This window comes from Hermetia illucens, chromosome 2, assembly GCF_905115235.1.
Source record: "Hermetia illucens chromosome 2, iHerIll2.2.curated.20191125, whole genome shotgun sequence".
Classification (NCBI taxonomy): Eukaryota; Metazoa; Arthropoda; class Insecta; order Diptera; family Stratiomyidae; genus Hermetia; species Hermetia illucens.
The window spans coordinates 143,039,278-143,054,835 of NC_051850.1; the positions used below are offsets into that span (position 1 = coordinate 143,039,278).

The 15,558-nt window shown below is 40.5% G+C and overlaps 1 protein-coding gene across 2 annotated transcripts in view; it reads left to right on the forward strand.

Moving 5' to 3' along the window:
• The window catches only part of LOC119647549 (band 7 protein AGAP004871), a 266,754-nt gene that overhangs the window by 19,742 nt on the left and 231,454 nt on the right, over positions 1-15,558 (forward strand). For both annotated transcript variants that reach the window (XM_038048540.1, XM_038048541.1), the window contains exons 2-3: positions 8,463-8,562; positions 8,662-8,673. In XM_038048540.1, the coding sequence (XP_037904468.1) occupies positions 8,466-8,562; positions 8,662-8,673 (109 nt within the window). In that variant the 5' untranslated portion in view covers positions 8,463-8,465. The remainder of the gene's footprint in view (positions 1-8,462; positions 8,563-8,661; positions 8,674-15,558) is intronic.

Below are 15,558 nucleotides of genomic sequence, written 5' to 3' on the forward strand. Positions count from 1 at the left end.
GGAAACATCTTCTTATGGGACAAAGACAAAGACAAAGAGGTGCATCGTAAGCGCTCCGCTCAAGTGCAGACGCGGGGAGCTTTACAAGTGTCGTCTGCTTATCGTAATCTCCCAGAACCGGCCATGATGGTGATCGCGGGGGTGACTCTGTTGCCCTCCATGTTAAGGAGTCTGAAGTTATCAACAGCCGCAAGAGCGAAAATTTAAGAAGGGTGGTTGCCCGTGAAGAGCCTTGAAGCTTCCTTACCGAGTGACAAATCTTTTGGCAAAATGAGCCAAGAGGCAGGTGGCAATTTTGATCCGTGCCTGCTGCAACGTAGTGGCGGACGAAGCTGGACACACCTTTTTCTCCTGTGAAATGTGGGGCGGCTTTTTTCAGCAGCTTTATGTAGACGCAAGGGAGCTTTCTTCAGACAATATTGTCGGAGAGACGCTGAGAAGCGCTGCCAGATGGAGTCGTGTTGCGCATTATGTTCGGGCTCTTCCTATTGTGAAGGAGATTGAGCTCGACCGGCAGAGGGACCGGATGCGAAGAGGCTCTCTGAATTAGCAACTCCCCTCCTCCCTTCCCGCCCCGTTGGTGAAAGGAATTCTCTGACTTGAAATTCCTCAAAGTCGGGAGAGCTAGCCGGAAGTAATACGTCAAACGGTTCCAGGCTCTCTGATGACGGAGTCCGACGGCGCGCTGTTGCGGGTAGTCCAACACTCTGTGCGCCATCTACCCTACTCCCAAAAAAAAAAACAAGTCGGAAAACCGGAAGCTGGGCGCTTCGGGTATAAAGAGTTTGTGTTCATCATATCTGAGGAACTCGCTATTTCCATTCCTCCATAGACAAAAATGCTTAATATTCCCTCATTTATTGCCAAACTTCAAAATACAAATCTGAACATATGATACATATTAAAGACATAAATATTGTACTCATCCTAAACCAGAAAATATTGGTTATTACTACGTATCTACATATATTAGGTTACATGTACATGTAATACACGTATCTAAATTGACCGGCTACACTTTCTGGAGCACACATTTCGAGCCTTCACTTCCTTCAATTTGCATCAGCAAAAAGAACAAGTTTCGAAAGGTGCTAATCGAGTCCTTTATTTTGATACCATACCATGAACATATGCTGCCAAAAAAATTTACATCTTTCGAATGCATGGGGAGTCAAGGAGCAAAGTAATGCCACTCATTGCGTTGAAAAAGGTTTCACATACCGCATATTCTCAACAAATTTCGTGACAATGGCTTCAATCATTTTCGAATAAATCAGATATGATAGACGGAAAGACAGACAATGAATTGATTGTAATAAGGTTTTGTTTCACACAAACTCTTAAATATAAAAAAATGTTTGTAAGAGATTGCTAGTCAAAGTACTATGGATTGACTAGAATCTCACCCAAAATTTTATATGAAGATAACCACACATACCTTAATAACCTTGAAGTAGACAGTTCATTTAGGTAGCTTGGGTGCGTCAGCTTCAAAGGTAGGGCCCCAGCAAACCCCCTGTTTTGTTCGAGATAATTGGATAAAAGATAGAATAGAGACGACCAAAATATGGTGGGTATAGAACCTAAAGGAGTAAACAGAAGAACATATCTAATGAAATCCCCTACCCTACCTAGTTAATGCCTTACAACGACTCTGCAGTTGCCCTATTTTTAAGGCTTTGTGGAAAACAAAACCGTAAAAACCTTCACAGTTTGCCTGTTTATCTTTTTTTGCTGAACGCTGAAAAGCTTCAAAAGCTAGTTACCCTTTGTTCCTGTCAGACGATTGTATGAGACCACTCTCCCCGCGGGACTCCCGTACGACGCGAGGCTGGAGCAGAATTTATTCTACACTCGTGCTCATGTTCGTGTTTCTCATTCGTTCCTTTTTCCTGCCTAAACTTCTTATGGATATTTACGATTGCCTTTTCGATTTGGGTCCATATCTCCTTCGCTTTCAACATATGCTTCATCAGGCTTTTAGATGTGAAGTGTCCCCCAATTGTAGCCTTTTTGAACTGCGAACATTGAAATAAGGCGTATTTTCCATCCTTTGCACTTGGGCAATATGGCGAGTCGTCATCACCAAATCGAGAGGGGGATACTCGATAACCTCCGTGTCCGCTCAAGACTTGTGTTTGGTCGAAACCTACTTCCTTACTTCCTCGTAGAGTCACTCGATCCATCTGTGAATATCCCATATGATTCTTTTCCCACTTGGTGATAGTTTTTCTCTGCGCGAAATACTGCTAACGAAGAGAGGATTCGTCGGTAAGATACGCTCAATCGTAAAGACGTTCTCCTTCTCTCGCCAGAATACCGATCATCAGATATTGTCTGATAAGCGCAACATGTTTGGAGTGCAGTTACGATCTGCAGTTTCCACTTTTCTTCTGTTTACATCCGTCCACACTAGGGTAGCATACATTAGGATTGAATTGATCAATTTTAAAAGAAAGAGGCGACGGTTTGGCTTGAGATACCTATAATTGGCAACATTCCCGCCATCAGTGCTTCATTGATATGTTCCCTGATTGCTGCACTTTAAAATTCAGTCTCCGGTCATTATGCCTAAAAGCTTGAGGATAGGCTGGGAATGCATTGTTTGGGTTGCATTTTCATAGACATGCACTTCCTTCGCTTCGTGAAATTACTATTTCAGTATTATGCTATGCAAACAATAGGCCCAGTCACGACTCAATGTCTCAACCTGTTTCTTTCGCGTAAATATAGACCACATCAAGGAGGGGTGCAAAAACTGTCAGCCCAATGTTGTCTGCGAAGCCGGTCCCACGCCAGTTGGGCAATCTAACGAAGCAATTTATTATTTAAGTAAATAGTAAAATAACCGTTAAAATAAACCGTCTGCATGTCTGTCTGTCACAAACACTTTCTTAGAAACAATTATACCTGTTGGCGCGAAATTTGGAGGAAAACGTGGACCTGTGAACGCCACATATCAATGAACTACATATGCAAATAAGGAGTACAATTTTTTCGCCGAATATAGGTTTTAAGTCTAATTCAGAATTTTCCAAACTAATTCCAGAAATTTCAAAAGTAACTTCAGATTTTTCCAAGTCAATTTTCGAATTTTCCATTTCAAATTTCCATTCCAAATTTTTATTCTATACAAACTTTTTACCACTGGATAAGGATGGAGCTCGGGTTCTTTAAAAAAAATTGAGCGGTATTCGGTCTGGGAAAAAATCCCCACCTCTTTTTTTCATGACCTTACAAATAATTCCATCATTTGCTGTAGAACGTCATTACTGTCCACTGACTTCGAAGAATTAAGAAGTTTAAATTGTGGTGTTGCTATTACTTTCTGACATTTACTTTTCCTAGAGGACCTTATTGGACAATCATTCAAATAAAACTTTATAGTAAAATATTGAAAAAATGTCAATTGGAAATGGAAAAGTCTGAATTTGAAATGGAAAATTCTGAAACTCTCTTAGAAAAGTCTAAAGTTAGTTTAAAAATTTCAGAAATTAGTTTGGAAAATTTTGGATTCGACTTGCAACACCGATATAGCTATGTTATATATCAAATTAAGGAACGCCATTAATACTCTTCGAAGCAGGTTAATTTTGATATTAATTGTAAAGGGGAATAGCGAAGCGGCTAGAAAATAGTTTAAAAAAACTTGAAATATTCATTGCCCCTAGGCTTAAAAAAAATCCCTCCGTGACGATATCTACTCAACAAAAGTTGATAGTATTAGGTTTTTATATTTTGTGAATTCACTGCAAACCTCCCTTAAATTTATCCTAGATCCGTAAAGTCGCAATAATATTGACATTACTATTACTAACAAAGTTAGAGTTAATCGAAGCTGTTTGCTTTCACTTCAAATTACAGTTGAGATTTCCAAAGTGTTTTTGTTTGAATACTCATTCGGAACATTATCTTCTTGACAGCAGACACTTTGCTGGAAACTATGAAATCCTAGTGAAGTAGTTGATGACTTTATTCTATGTTAAATTTAAGGACGAATAATAGCCTTCTATACACCCATGCGAGGCATGTGGAGTAACAACTCAACGATCTTGACTAACGCTTTCAAAAAAGCTTTTATTGTTGCCTTTGGTTATAAAGAAAGGGCATGGGGAGAGGCACACTTAAATTATGGTCGAATTTTCAGAAACTACTCACCCCGAAATTCTCCAAAAAACGTAACGATATGTATGATATCCTGGTTTATTATTATATTTAGTACAAAATAGAGATCCAACGAACGTGCACCTGGGATGATCAGATACCAATAAATCTTGGTGCTGCTGCAGGTTGTAGTCTCTTTGGTTGAGATAGAATAGCTTTCTGAATGGGTGGAACTAATCTGTATTGGAGCACCTCTACTCACACTAACTTCAGTATGGAACACTCATCTACAGCTCTTGAGAACTCTTCATCGATATCTCCAAGCAGCTGGGCCGCGTTTTTTATCTTCAAACTCGAGCAGTTGGCCCTTGAATTGGTTTTATCCAACGCGTTCATATGCGTTCCAGATAAACGAAACGATTTGCACTTTGACCAGGGCAGAGGCAACCCATCAGACGATGCTTCACATCTGCCCTGGAAGTAGCGTGTCCGAAGTGACTAGTTGTTATTCGCTCGTTTATGTATATTAATATCGAATGGAAATCTGCCTTATAAATTAGACTTAAACCTTATCGGCGTATTTGAAACATGCAAGGATTTTTTCCCAACCGGTGGAAGAGGCAAAAACTAGTTTTGCTCTCGAAGCCGAATAAGCGCCCAGGACATCCATTATCATACGGCCCGATTTGCCTCATCGATACGGTAGGAAAGATGCTGGAAAGGACGCGATGTCGTCCAACAAGCACTGTGCCGTGGTGATATTGGACGTCAAAAATGCGTTCAATTCGGCCAGCTGGGGTGGATAAAAGGCTCACTAGCTAAAACGGGTGTGTTATTTGAGTAAGCTGCTTGAAAGCTACCTCTCGGAGCCGATATTTTGGTACGATACGGATGAGGGGTCCAAGCAGTATACCGTCGCAGCAAGAGTACCACGGGGCTCTAAGTTGAGTCCTCTCCTGTAAAACGTGATGTACAATGGGGTCTTTGTCCTGCCGGTGCCAACGGTGGCGACGATAGTTGGTTTCGCAAGTGATCTCTGAGTTCTTTCCTGTCAAACGTGATGTTCAATGGAGTCCTTGTCCTTCCCGTGCCAAAGGAGGCCGTGATAATCAGTTTCGCAAGTGATCTAGCTGTGATTGTGGTCGCGCAACAACCTGAAGACGTTGAAGTATACGCTAACGAAACCATTAGCGCCATAAAAACGTGGCTGGAGATGATTCAGCTTGACCTTGCAAAACGAAACGCGGAGGTCGTCTTTATTACCAACCGTACGAAGAGAAATACGGTTAATATTTTAGTTGGTGGTCACATCATCACTTCGAAACCGGTTATGAAATAGCTAGGGGTGATGATTGACGCTAAAATCAATTTCAAGGGACACCTGGACAATGCCTGTGAGAAATCGTCTATTAGTAATGAGATTTCCCTCTGTGATGACAAAGCATTTACCGTACAGCATGCTACACATCATCGTTCCGAGGTATTTCAGGAGCCTGAAGATTTGCCGATTCAACCAAACGGTATCAAAGGCCTTCTCCATGTGTATAAGGTAAGCGCCTCGGCACCAACCATTGTTAATTCGCTATCAAATACCAGACGTTACATTCGTTATTGCATCTATTGTCGAATGTACAGATCGAAATCCAAATTCTGCATTCGACAATAATTCCTTCCTTTTAATATAACCGTTCAAGGCTTCGTTAGGTAGCAAAATTGATTGGACGATACCTTCTCGGACTGGACGAATCCTTCCCTCTCTCTGTAAGATCGGAAACATTCGGACTTTCTTGCAGTGTCCCGAAAAAAGGACTTGTTCGATATATTATTGAAGAGGATCCAATAATTCTGCATGACAATGTTTGCCGTAGTGCCGTTCAGGCTGCTTTTGAAATTATGGCCATCCCGTTGCTGGATTTCCGAACGTCGCGATGGTCCTATGTCCTATGCGGGACGTGTAGCAACTCCAATTTTTATCTGAATCTAAAAATCATTTAATTTACCATCATTAAGATATTTTTCAAGAATATGGACCTAAATGCAGATAAAAATAATCCAAATAAAAAAAAAATGCAGGTGTTAAAAAAAAATATTGCGATTTTCACTGTTTCTTTTCATCAGGTACGTAAAAAAAGGCAACAAATATGATTTTATCTCTGCATAAAATGGTAGTTCATATTCTTGGTAATTCTATAAATAATCATACCACCGAATTTTTTAATGATTGATTTATTAGTTTTCGAGTTGGAATTCCCACAAATGTGAAAACGATTCGTTTTGAGAATGAAGGGGGTCCTAAGTCCGCATCAACTTAATGCAGGACCGGACCAATTGAGGAGCAACTTACTCCTTCTTTTCTGGTCCACGGACCCCTCGCAGGGCTTGCACCCAAACTTTTTTAAAAAAAAGTCAAGTGACGACGGCTTTACGGTTTCTTACCAGGGCAGAGGCAAATCGTCAGACGCTGCCTCACCTCTGCCCTGGGAGCAGCGTGACCGTAGCGGCTCGCAGATGTTGAATGCTCCTTTATATAATTCGTAAAACACGACATGCCTACGAATTATCATTCTCAAAACGAATATTTCAGCCCTGGCCAGCTTTGGTCAACAAGGCGGATTTGCGCTCAATATAATTCGTTAGTACCTTCCCAATGGACTGACGCTGAACGCTAGGAAGACTGCACTAGTTATTTTCGCTAGGAACGCCAGATGGGACAACTATACGCTACCCACCTTAGAAGGGCAGAAATCATGCTGGCACAAACAATCAAGTATTTAGGAGTGCATTTCGACTCCAAGTTAACGTGGAAACACCATATTCAGGAACAATATCAGAAATCCCCAAGATTGCTCTGGTACTGTAGGAATGCGATAGGTAAGACCTGGGGACTTTCACTAAAACGGATACATTGTATGTATACATTCACAATAAAACCCACTTTAAGGTATGCATGCATCGTCTGTGTGTCCGGACAGCTGAGTGTTTAGAGCACTAGTACGGAAGGTGGCGGTGGGATTTGCATCGTGATTTAACGTCGGACTCAGCTGGGAATGGGTCAAATCAGGGTAATAATCTCGGGCGAGCGCAATGCTGACCACATTGCTTCCTACAGTCTACTGTAGTGTACCGTTAGGGTCTTGAATGAAGTGCTCTAACATACTTCAAGGCCCTGATCCAATATGGATTGTTGCGCCAACCATTATTATGCATCGTCTTGTGGCCGAGACTGAACCAGCCACAACCACCTTTTGGAATCCGGCCATCCACTGTCAAATCTACTTTGAAGGATGAAATTGCAAGGATTCACGCAGCCGAATGGAGAAATATGAACTCCTGCTGGGAAGCGAAAATCCTTGTAAAAGAACCTGGGGTCGCCAGAGCCGCATTTTTGTTGTCCCTTAAGAAGTGGAACGTGAAAACCCTAGTAGGGCTTTTAACGGGACACTGCGCCTTAAACTACCATATGGAAAAGATTGGGATCGTGGTTTCGATTATGTGCAGTCAATGTGGGGAAGAGGAGACAGCCCTGCACTATTTATGCAGCTGCCCGGCCTCCCCAGATTTCAGACGAAGACACCTTGGTAAGATTTTCTTCAATGGGGAATCTGCACATTCTCTGCCTCTGGAGAATGTTCTCAGATTCGCTAAAGTCTGCGAACGCCGTAGGCAGGAAGCCATTGAATAGGCGAATTACGGGGGTAGTGCAATGGGCTTAACAATGGCCTGAGTGTTCGGAGCTACGGTTCCCACCAGTAAACTAAACTAAACTAAATGTGGTATTGCTCTATCCAAGATTTGAGGAATACTACTCTGCGATTGTTTGTGGTGTTTAGAAAAATTTCGTGCAGTGTACCAACGATGTTGGTTGTCACGTTACACGATATACATGAGTGTGATAAAAAATACAATAATATATTTTTTGTCACCTTTTTCGATACCAAAATTTTCTAGCTTCCGTCGACACTGTATATGCAAAAGCCACGCGCTTCATTCGAAGCGGTCTTCTAAGAAAGTGTGAGATAGATTTATAAATAACTAAAATAAAACGAAAAATACGAAAAGTGCTCAATAAATTCCTAGAAAATCCAAGGAATGGTGGATATGGCATCAGAAAAGATTTATTTCACCAGATAGCTGTCATAATCTCAGTTATATCCTCCACATAGTTCGTAGATTCCCTATTGAAGGAGAAAACTATGGCTTGCTTATTTCGGGAAATGAAAATAAGTAAGTTCCGAGCGTTGCCGTATCAGGATTTTCATCTTCAAAGTAATTACTTAACAAATCATTTAAAGGACATTCATCTATAATCTCCAATTTTGTTGCTCTTTCTGCTATCAATATCTAATTTTTCATTTTAGGACATGATTCAAATGGAACCGGGCAGTTCCGTGGTATCCAATGGCGGCGGGAGCGTCCACATTCATCGCGATGACGAATATCGGAAGCGAATATTAAAAAGTAATTTTCACTGGGTATTGCGATTTAAGAGTAATTTACTTACAAAAGTTTTCTTTTTATTTAATTTTGGTCATTTTTGTTATCGTCTGGCTACAATAGTGCAACATGTGGGTGAGTACCGAATTCTATCGTTTGGAATGGTGCATGCTGTTTAGCAACGATCTAGGCTGAATGTGCTTTTCTTCTGGTAATGTTTTATGTTCTAGAATTAGTTGTTGTTGTCCGTTTTCATTAAAAAAGTTTAAATTTAAAATAATTTCAATTGTAAGTTTAATTAGCTCAAAAGTCAATTGTCTGGTCAGGGTGATTACAGTTAGAGGAAATTATTAATCTATGAAAGCTGATACAATGATAGATTTGAATTGTAGATACAAAAAAACTTTTAAAGAAAAACCAGCACTTCACCGTATTTGTCAGATTTACTTTGACACCGTTGATAATAGTGGGTCCGAACGTTCTTTTTAGAGTCAAGCCGATTTGCTGAACTTTATTTACGTTAGTTTTGATTTTCCAGGTAGGACCCTGTTAATTTGCGCTTGAAATTTACGAAAAGCTATAAGGGGGCTGAGACGACCGAAGAAGATAGCGATACGAAGGTCTGCCATGTGAATCAATTAGAGTAGTGGTTCAAGGCAATACCCTGGGGTGACAATTCTTCTACATATTCTGTGGGTTTTGTGGGCTGCGTTAAATTCATCTTTGCACGAGGGTCGTTAATAAGTCCTTAGAAAAGGATAGAAAAGCGAAACATCTCAGATTCTTTTATTTTCATTTTTTTCAGTTGGACATAATTTTCTAAATTTCCAAGCCGTCTTAGAAGCAAGATTCAGTAAAGTCCTCAAAAAACGCCTCTGTTTTGGCAATATGCGTTCCGTTCATCTTGAACTACTATCTGCTAACATATTCCTTTTAGTTTGGCATTAAAATCACATTGAGCCAAGCCTGTGCATGAGGTAGAATCTTTTTTTTTCAATTGAAGACCTTCATTCTTGATTTCCTAGTTTAACCGGTGCAATAACACTTAATACTGTTCAGTTATTGTTGTCGAGATTCTGCATGCATCCTAGAAAACTGTGGCCATAACATTCCCGGTTGATTTCGCCGTTCTTGCCTTGCCCTGCCTGGAATCTGGTTGCCTTTAAAAAGCCACTGTTTTGGTTTTTCCCTTGTCTCTGGAGTGAAATAGTGAATCCATGTCCTGTCGAAAACTAATTAAGATTGTGACAAGAAAGCACTAAAATAGCCTCAGAGTCGATCAACTGATTGCCGAAATTTTCGCTAGACCCAATTTTTCGTGCAAAATCTAAAAAACTGTACGTTGCCTGTGGCTTCAATTATCTAGTCAATTTGATTCGTCAAATTTTGTCAATGGCATCACAAGTAGTCACTTCCACTGGTTGCCTTGAACGATGGTCATGTTTAAATTAATTTAGTCAGTTGTAAAGCATTGCAAACATAATGCGCACGTGCCACAAACTTCGTCCAATTCAGCTTTAATCCTCTTCGTTTTTAAGCCTTTAGAATATTAGTGTTTAACCACTGCTTGAAACTAACTTTTTTTCCCATTTGTCGGAATAAGCAAAAATTTTCTCCTTTAACTGACAATGAAATCGTACCTACATACATGACGGATATAACCGACAGTCTAATAGCTTCCTGGTAGGAAACAACACTTACTAAAAACAAACCCTTCCTGATGCCACAATCGCCATTTTGGTTTTCTAAGGGTTTATGGAATGCCTCTTGTTTTTAACCTTATAGGTGAGTGAGCAGACACAGCATTCCCTTCCCTTCAAAGGTGATCTAGGCTATTTCATTTTATTGCTTATTTTATGAATCTGTTCTCCTGTCACCTGTTTTCCGAAATTTAGTTTAGACAGAGTCGAAAGCAGGCCTCGTACAGGCTGAATCTAGCTTTTTTGCCTTCCCCTGATTCACTATGATGATAGCATCTTTTTGGGAGTCAGGGTAAGAATTTAGTCTCGATTTTCTGAAAGTGATAGCCTCTTTAGGTATTTTCCTCATGTATCGGTGTGAATTGCGCTTTTTAGCGTTAGTTTTCTGGAGTTTATTTAACAGAGCTGAAAAAGTGAATTTTATAGAAAGGGCTCTGTCCTTAATATGGTAGTTATGAACGGCTGATGGAGTACTGCACTCGACCACTGTTTTAAAAACATTCGTAAAGTGCTCCAAATACCCACCCCAACGTAATTACGTAATTGGAGTCGGCTTGACTATGCCAATTGATAGCTCTTTGTGTTTGCTCATTTTTTTAGAAAGTTTCTATCAGAGGCCTTTAGCTCCGCTATTCACGATTGCTTTCTTTTTTGCGGAGGAATATTTGATCCTTCGGTTTTTACTTTTCGTTCGTCCTCAAGCAATTCTTGAATTTTTTAGTTAGGGAGGTAGAGGAGGTAGAGAGGTAGGTTACTCTACGGGCAGTGAACTTCAATGAGAAGACTTCGCATTGAAGTGTTATGTTAATAGGAATCTAGGCAATAAGCTATTGAAAAAAAAAATGTAAATTGGATTTGGGGATGGAATGTTTCGGGGGAATATAGACAGCAACCAGTCGCAAAACTTTTTGATTTCAGCCAAGAATACCTGCACATTGTATGGATTTTATTAAAAATGTTTGCTGAGCAAGGGAGCAGAGGCAAGTTCATCATACGTTGCCACACCTCAGACTGATATCGGCTAAAGGTGTTGTTCGCTCCGAGAATATTATTATAAAAACTCGATATGAGTGTCAATTATCATCATCAATCATCAATGGTGCAAAAACCGGTATCCGGTCTAGGCCTGCCTTAATAAGGAATGCCAGACATTCCGGTTTTGCGCCGAGGTCCACCAATTCCATATCCCTAAAAGCTGTCTGGCGTTCTGACCTACGCCATCGCTCCACCTTAGGCACGGCCTGCCCAGCCTTCTTTTTCTACCATAGATATTGCCCTTATAGACTTTCCAGGTGGGATCATCCTCATAAATACGAATTAAGTGACCCGCTCACCGTAACCTATTGAGCCGAATTTTATCCAGAACCGGACGGTCATGGTATCGCTCATAGATTTCGTCATTATGCAGGCTACGGAATTGTCCATCCTCATGTAGGGGCCAAAAATTCTTCGGAGAATTCTTCCCTCGAACGCGGCCAAGAGTGTCAATTATAATGACAGGTAATCGTCCATTTGAAATCTTTGCTGGTCAGAGCCTTGTTCACGAAGAGAGTAGTCTTCATTCCACCATCTATTTTATGATTAACCGCCATCATTTTAAGGACCGAATTACTCCTTTCTTCTGAGCAGCGTCTAATGGGTTTACTTTTACCCAGAAAGTTAAATTTTCGCCCAAAAAAGCGTTAGTTGGTTGGAAAAGTTGGTTATTCCGCCAAAAAGGAATGGTCCGTATGCCAGAAAGGAGGAATAAACTGCTACTTAGACTGGGGAACACTCTATTCCTGAACAAAACCGAAAAAAAGTGAATTTAGTGATAATACTAGGTATAGGAAAGTATCTTAGCATATTCTTGGTTAGGATTGCAGTATTTTCACAAGGTTTGTTTTGGTAATAAGTGTTATATACATTTTGAAGTAATTAATTTCGCTAGAGAGGTGAATTCCAACTAGTAGCATAACATCTATGTTGTTTGGGAGGTTTCCTTTCGTCATTGTCGAGTTTTTGGATGTTATTTGCAAACGTTAGCTATCTCCTGTGCCTGGTCTGTTTGGAGCTTTTCTCTGTTAATTGTTCCTGGATTATCTGTTTGACGGCCTACGAACTGTGAATACTGGGCCACCTCAATCTATGATAACAGGAAATGTTAATTAATGGGTTGACCTGGTGGGACTGCATGGTTCATTTGCTCAATTCCGACCTCCTGAATGTAGGTAATTTTATTGATGTTTGTTGTCTCCCCATCTTCTCGTGTTTGTCGCTTTGTAGATGCTTGGGTAGATAGGACATCCCCGTAGTTTGTTATACAGTTTCCGCTGCAGTTGTTGCATTTCCGGCAGCTGGAATTTTGTTTATTATTGGATCAAATTCTGTATCCGAGAAGTTCACTACAGGATTCACAAACTCGCACCATTCGAATCTGTTCCGACTGTCGGGCGGCATTATCAGCACTAAGTGGCAACAATATATCAAGCCAGTTGGTGTGGAGTTGTCATTAGGTGCTGCTGAAACTTGGCCGAACATTCCTGATGTGGGTGCCGGGGCACTCTAACATCGCCGGTAATGAGGAGGCTGACATACTGGCTCGCCGAGGGGCTGGATCCACAATGGTGAGGCCAGAACCAGCTCTTGGAATCCGACCATCTACTGTCAAGTCAAGTCTGAAGAGCGAAATTGCAAGGATTCACGCAACCGAGTGGAGAAATTTGGACTCTTCCTGGTAAACGAAAATCCTTGTGAAGGAGCCTAGGGCCACTAGAGCGGCATTTTTGTTATCCCTTAAGAAGTGGGACATGAAAACCCTAGTAGGGCTTTTGACGGGACACTGCCCCTTAAACTACCATATGGAAAAGATTGGGGTAGTGGTTTCGGCTGTGTGTAGCCAATGTGAGGAGGAGGAGGAGACGGTCCTGCACTTTTTATGCAGCTGCCCGGTATCCACAGATCTCAGACGAAGACACTTTGGTAAGGTTTTCTTCAATGAAGAATCTGCACACTCTCTGCTTCTGGAGAATGTTCTAAGATTCGCTAAGGGCTGCGAACAGCGTAGACGGGAAGCCATTGAATAGGCAACTTACGGGGATAGTACAATGAGCCTAACAATGGCCTGAGTGCTCAGAGCTGCGGCTGCCCCCAGTTAACTAAACTAACTAAGCGTTAAGTACGTTTAGTATGACTATGTTCTGGGCAGTTTTTGCACTACACCGGCCTTATTCAGTTGTATGATTCAACAGCCGTTATTCTGCGGTGTTGCAGACGTTTTATGAAGCAAATTAAACGAAGTTTCTGTTTTGGTGGCGCACTGATCTCCGGTGGAAACTCAACTTGGAACATCGGTCGAGCTTCCTTGATGCGCTTGAAGATGTAGTGTGGTGGACTGATTTCATTCCAATTGCAGAATTCTTAATTGACTGATTTCATTCCAATTGCAGAATTAAGAATTCTGATTTTGGAATGGAAAAGTCTTAATTTGAAATAGAAGATTTGAAATTGGTTTAGAAAAGTCTGAATAATCTTAGTTTCTTTTCCTTTTCAAGTAATTGTAATATCTCTCCACGCTGGTCTGTTCCTTCCATTCGGTGGGTCTGCTAGATAATTGCTACTTTGGATATCTTCAAATGATGCCATCGTCTCGGTTGAGGGCTATAATCAGATATTTGCCCGACATACTGATTTTGCTTAGGTTAGCGTTATGGTAACGATAAGTGTTGTTGACACAGTATGTTATTTGTTCTGGTTTGGTGACTAGATAAAGAATACAGCTACGCAATTGGAAGTCATCATTGGATTTTTAAGACACTGCCAGTATTATAAATATATAATGATATTTAAGTTCCTACAACTGTAATCAGCCCATGGGATAACTGACTTTGTTCTTCAAATTGAACTTGAACAATTCATAACTTGGGAAACAACCTGCTGAATTATTTCGTAAAATAAGATATGCATTATTCAGTAATCGAGTTTTTAGCCTTTTTTCCTCAATTTATCATAAAATAACGTTTTGTTTCATTTCCTCTTCCTCACATTCAATAAAATGCATGTCCTTAAAATATTCAGGTACTGTTGGAAGTTTTCTTTGGAAGTTTGGATAAAATATGACATACAGTTTTTGGACTTGCTACCTATGTTTCACCTTTTCTCTTTCCATCATTAGAAATTCTGGCTCATGAGGAAGTTATCCTATCGATCGGGCTACAGGAATAGCTCAATGTCAAGGAGGATATCCTGGTAGAACCCTTACCTGTAATTAAAAGGACGAAGTATCCATTTGATGTTTGTTTACTCTTGTGTTGTCCATTAGAAAAGGATACAAACGAATGCAATCAACCTTTCAATGTCATTCAAACACACAACCTCGCAATACGTTGAAAGCTTGATGGTTCTCATAATGTGTGGGTTGCATGCCATTAGAAAAAGTTGCAAAGTTAATGATACAAGCATGTAGTGGTCAATTTGTTTACACGGTTGAAGGTACATGCAGGGATATTTTCATAGTTTATATATAGAATTTATATGAACTGCCTTCTAAAAATGAAATTTATGATAGAGGTTCAGCTCATAGGGGAACTATTTCAAAGTATCTTCCATTAACTGCATCTCCGATTCAGTCGGAGTCTTGCACAAATAATCACTTCACATACAAAAGTCAGTGAATGTAACGACTAAAATTAAGTCTAAATATGAAGGGTTAAAGCAAAGTCAAATCAATATCGATAAGATAGGAATATAAAAATTTCCAAAACTCCTGGCCAAACGCCATAACCTGACAATCTTTCCCATTTTTAGAAGGAAAAGTTATTCCTGAATGCATGCTATCCACGTTCATTATGAAGCAGTCAGAATAAGGTACTAATGGGCAAAATTAACAAATCCGAACTGACTAACATGAATAACCTCGACCTTGTGAAATTGACCATGAAGTTATTGAAGTATCCATTATACGTCTTCTTAGCAGCCAGGCTGTTAGCTCCTTTTGGATACTTTAGTTCGTCTCAGGTTATTACATTATGAAATGCAAGCAAAAAGATGTTCGCGTAGCAATGGCGACTACATGTGGCACCGGACAACCAAAGGCCAGGGTACTGCGATCGAGAGGGAAGAACAAAGGGGGGAGGGAGGGAAACCAACCAACGGATCAGATTTTCAGTAGGTGCAGCCATTGGGGTTCCAACCATTCCTTTCCATCCTGACGCCATAAAAATGAAGGATGCTCCTTCTCCTCCCTAGCTCTCGCGCAGCACACACTAAAGAAGGGACATCCTCCATTTTTATGAAATTAAAAATTTCGTCATTAATTTAAGTTTTGAGAATAACTCTGTGA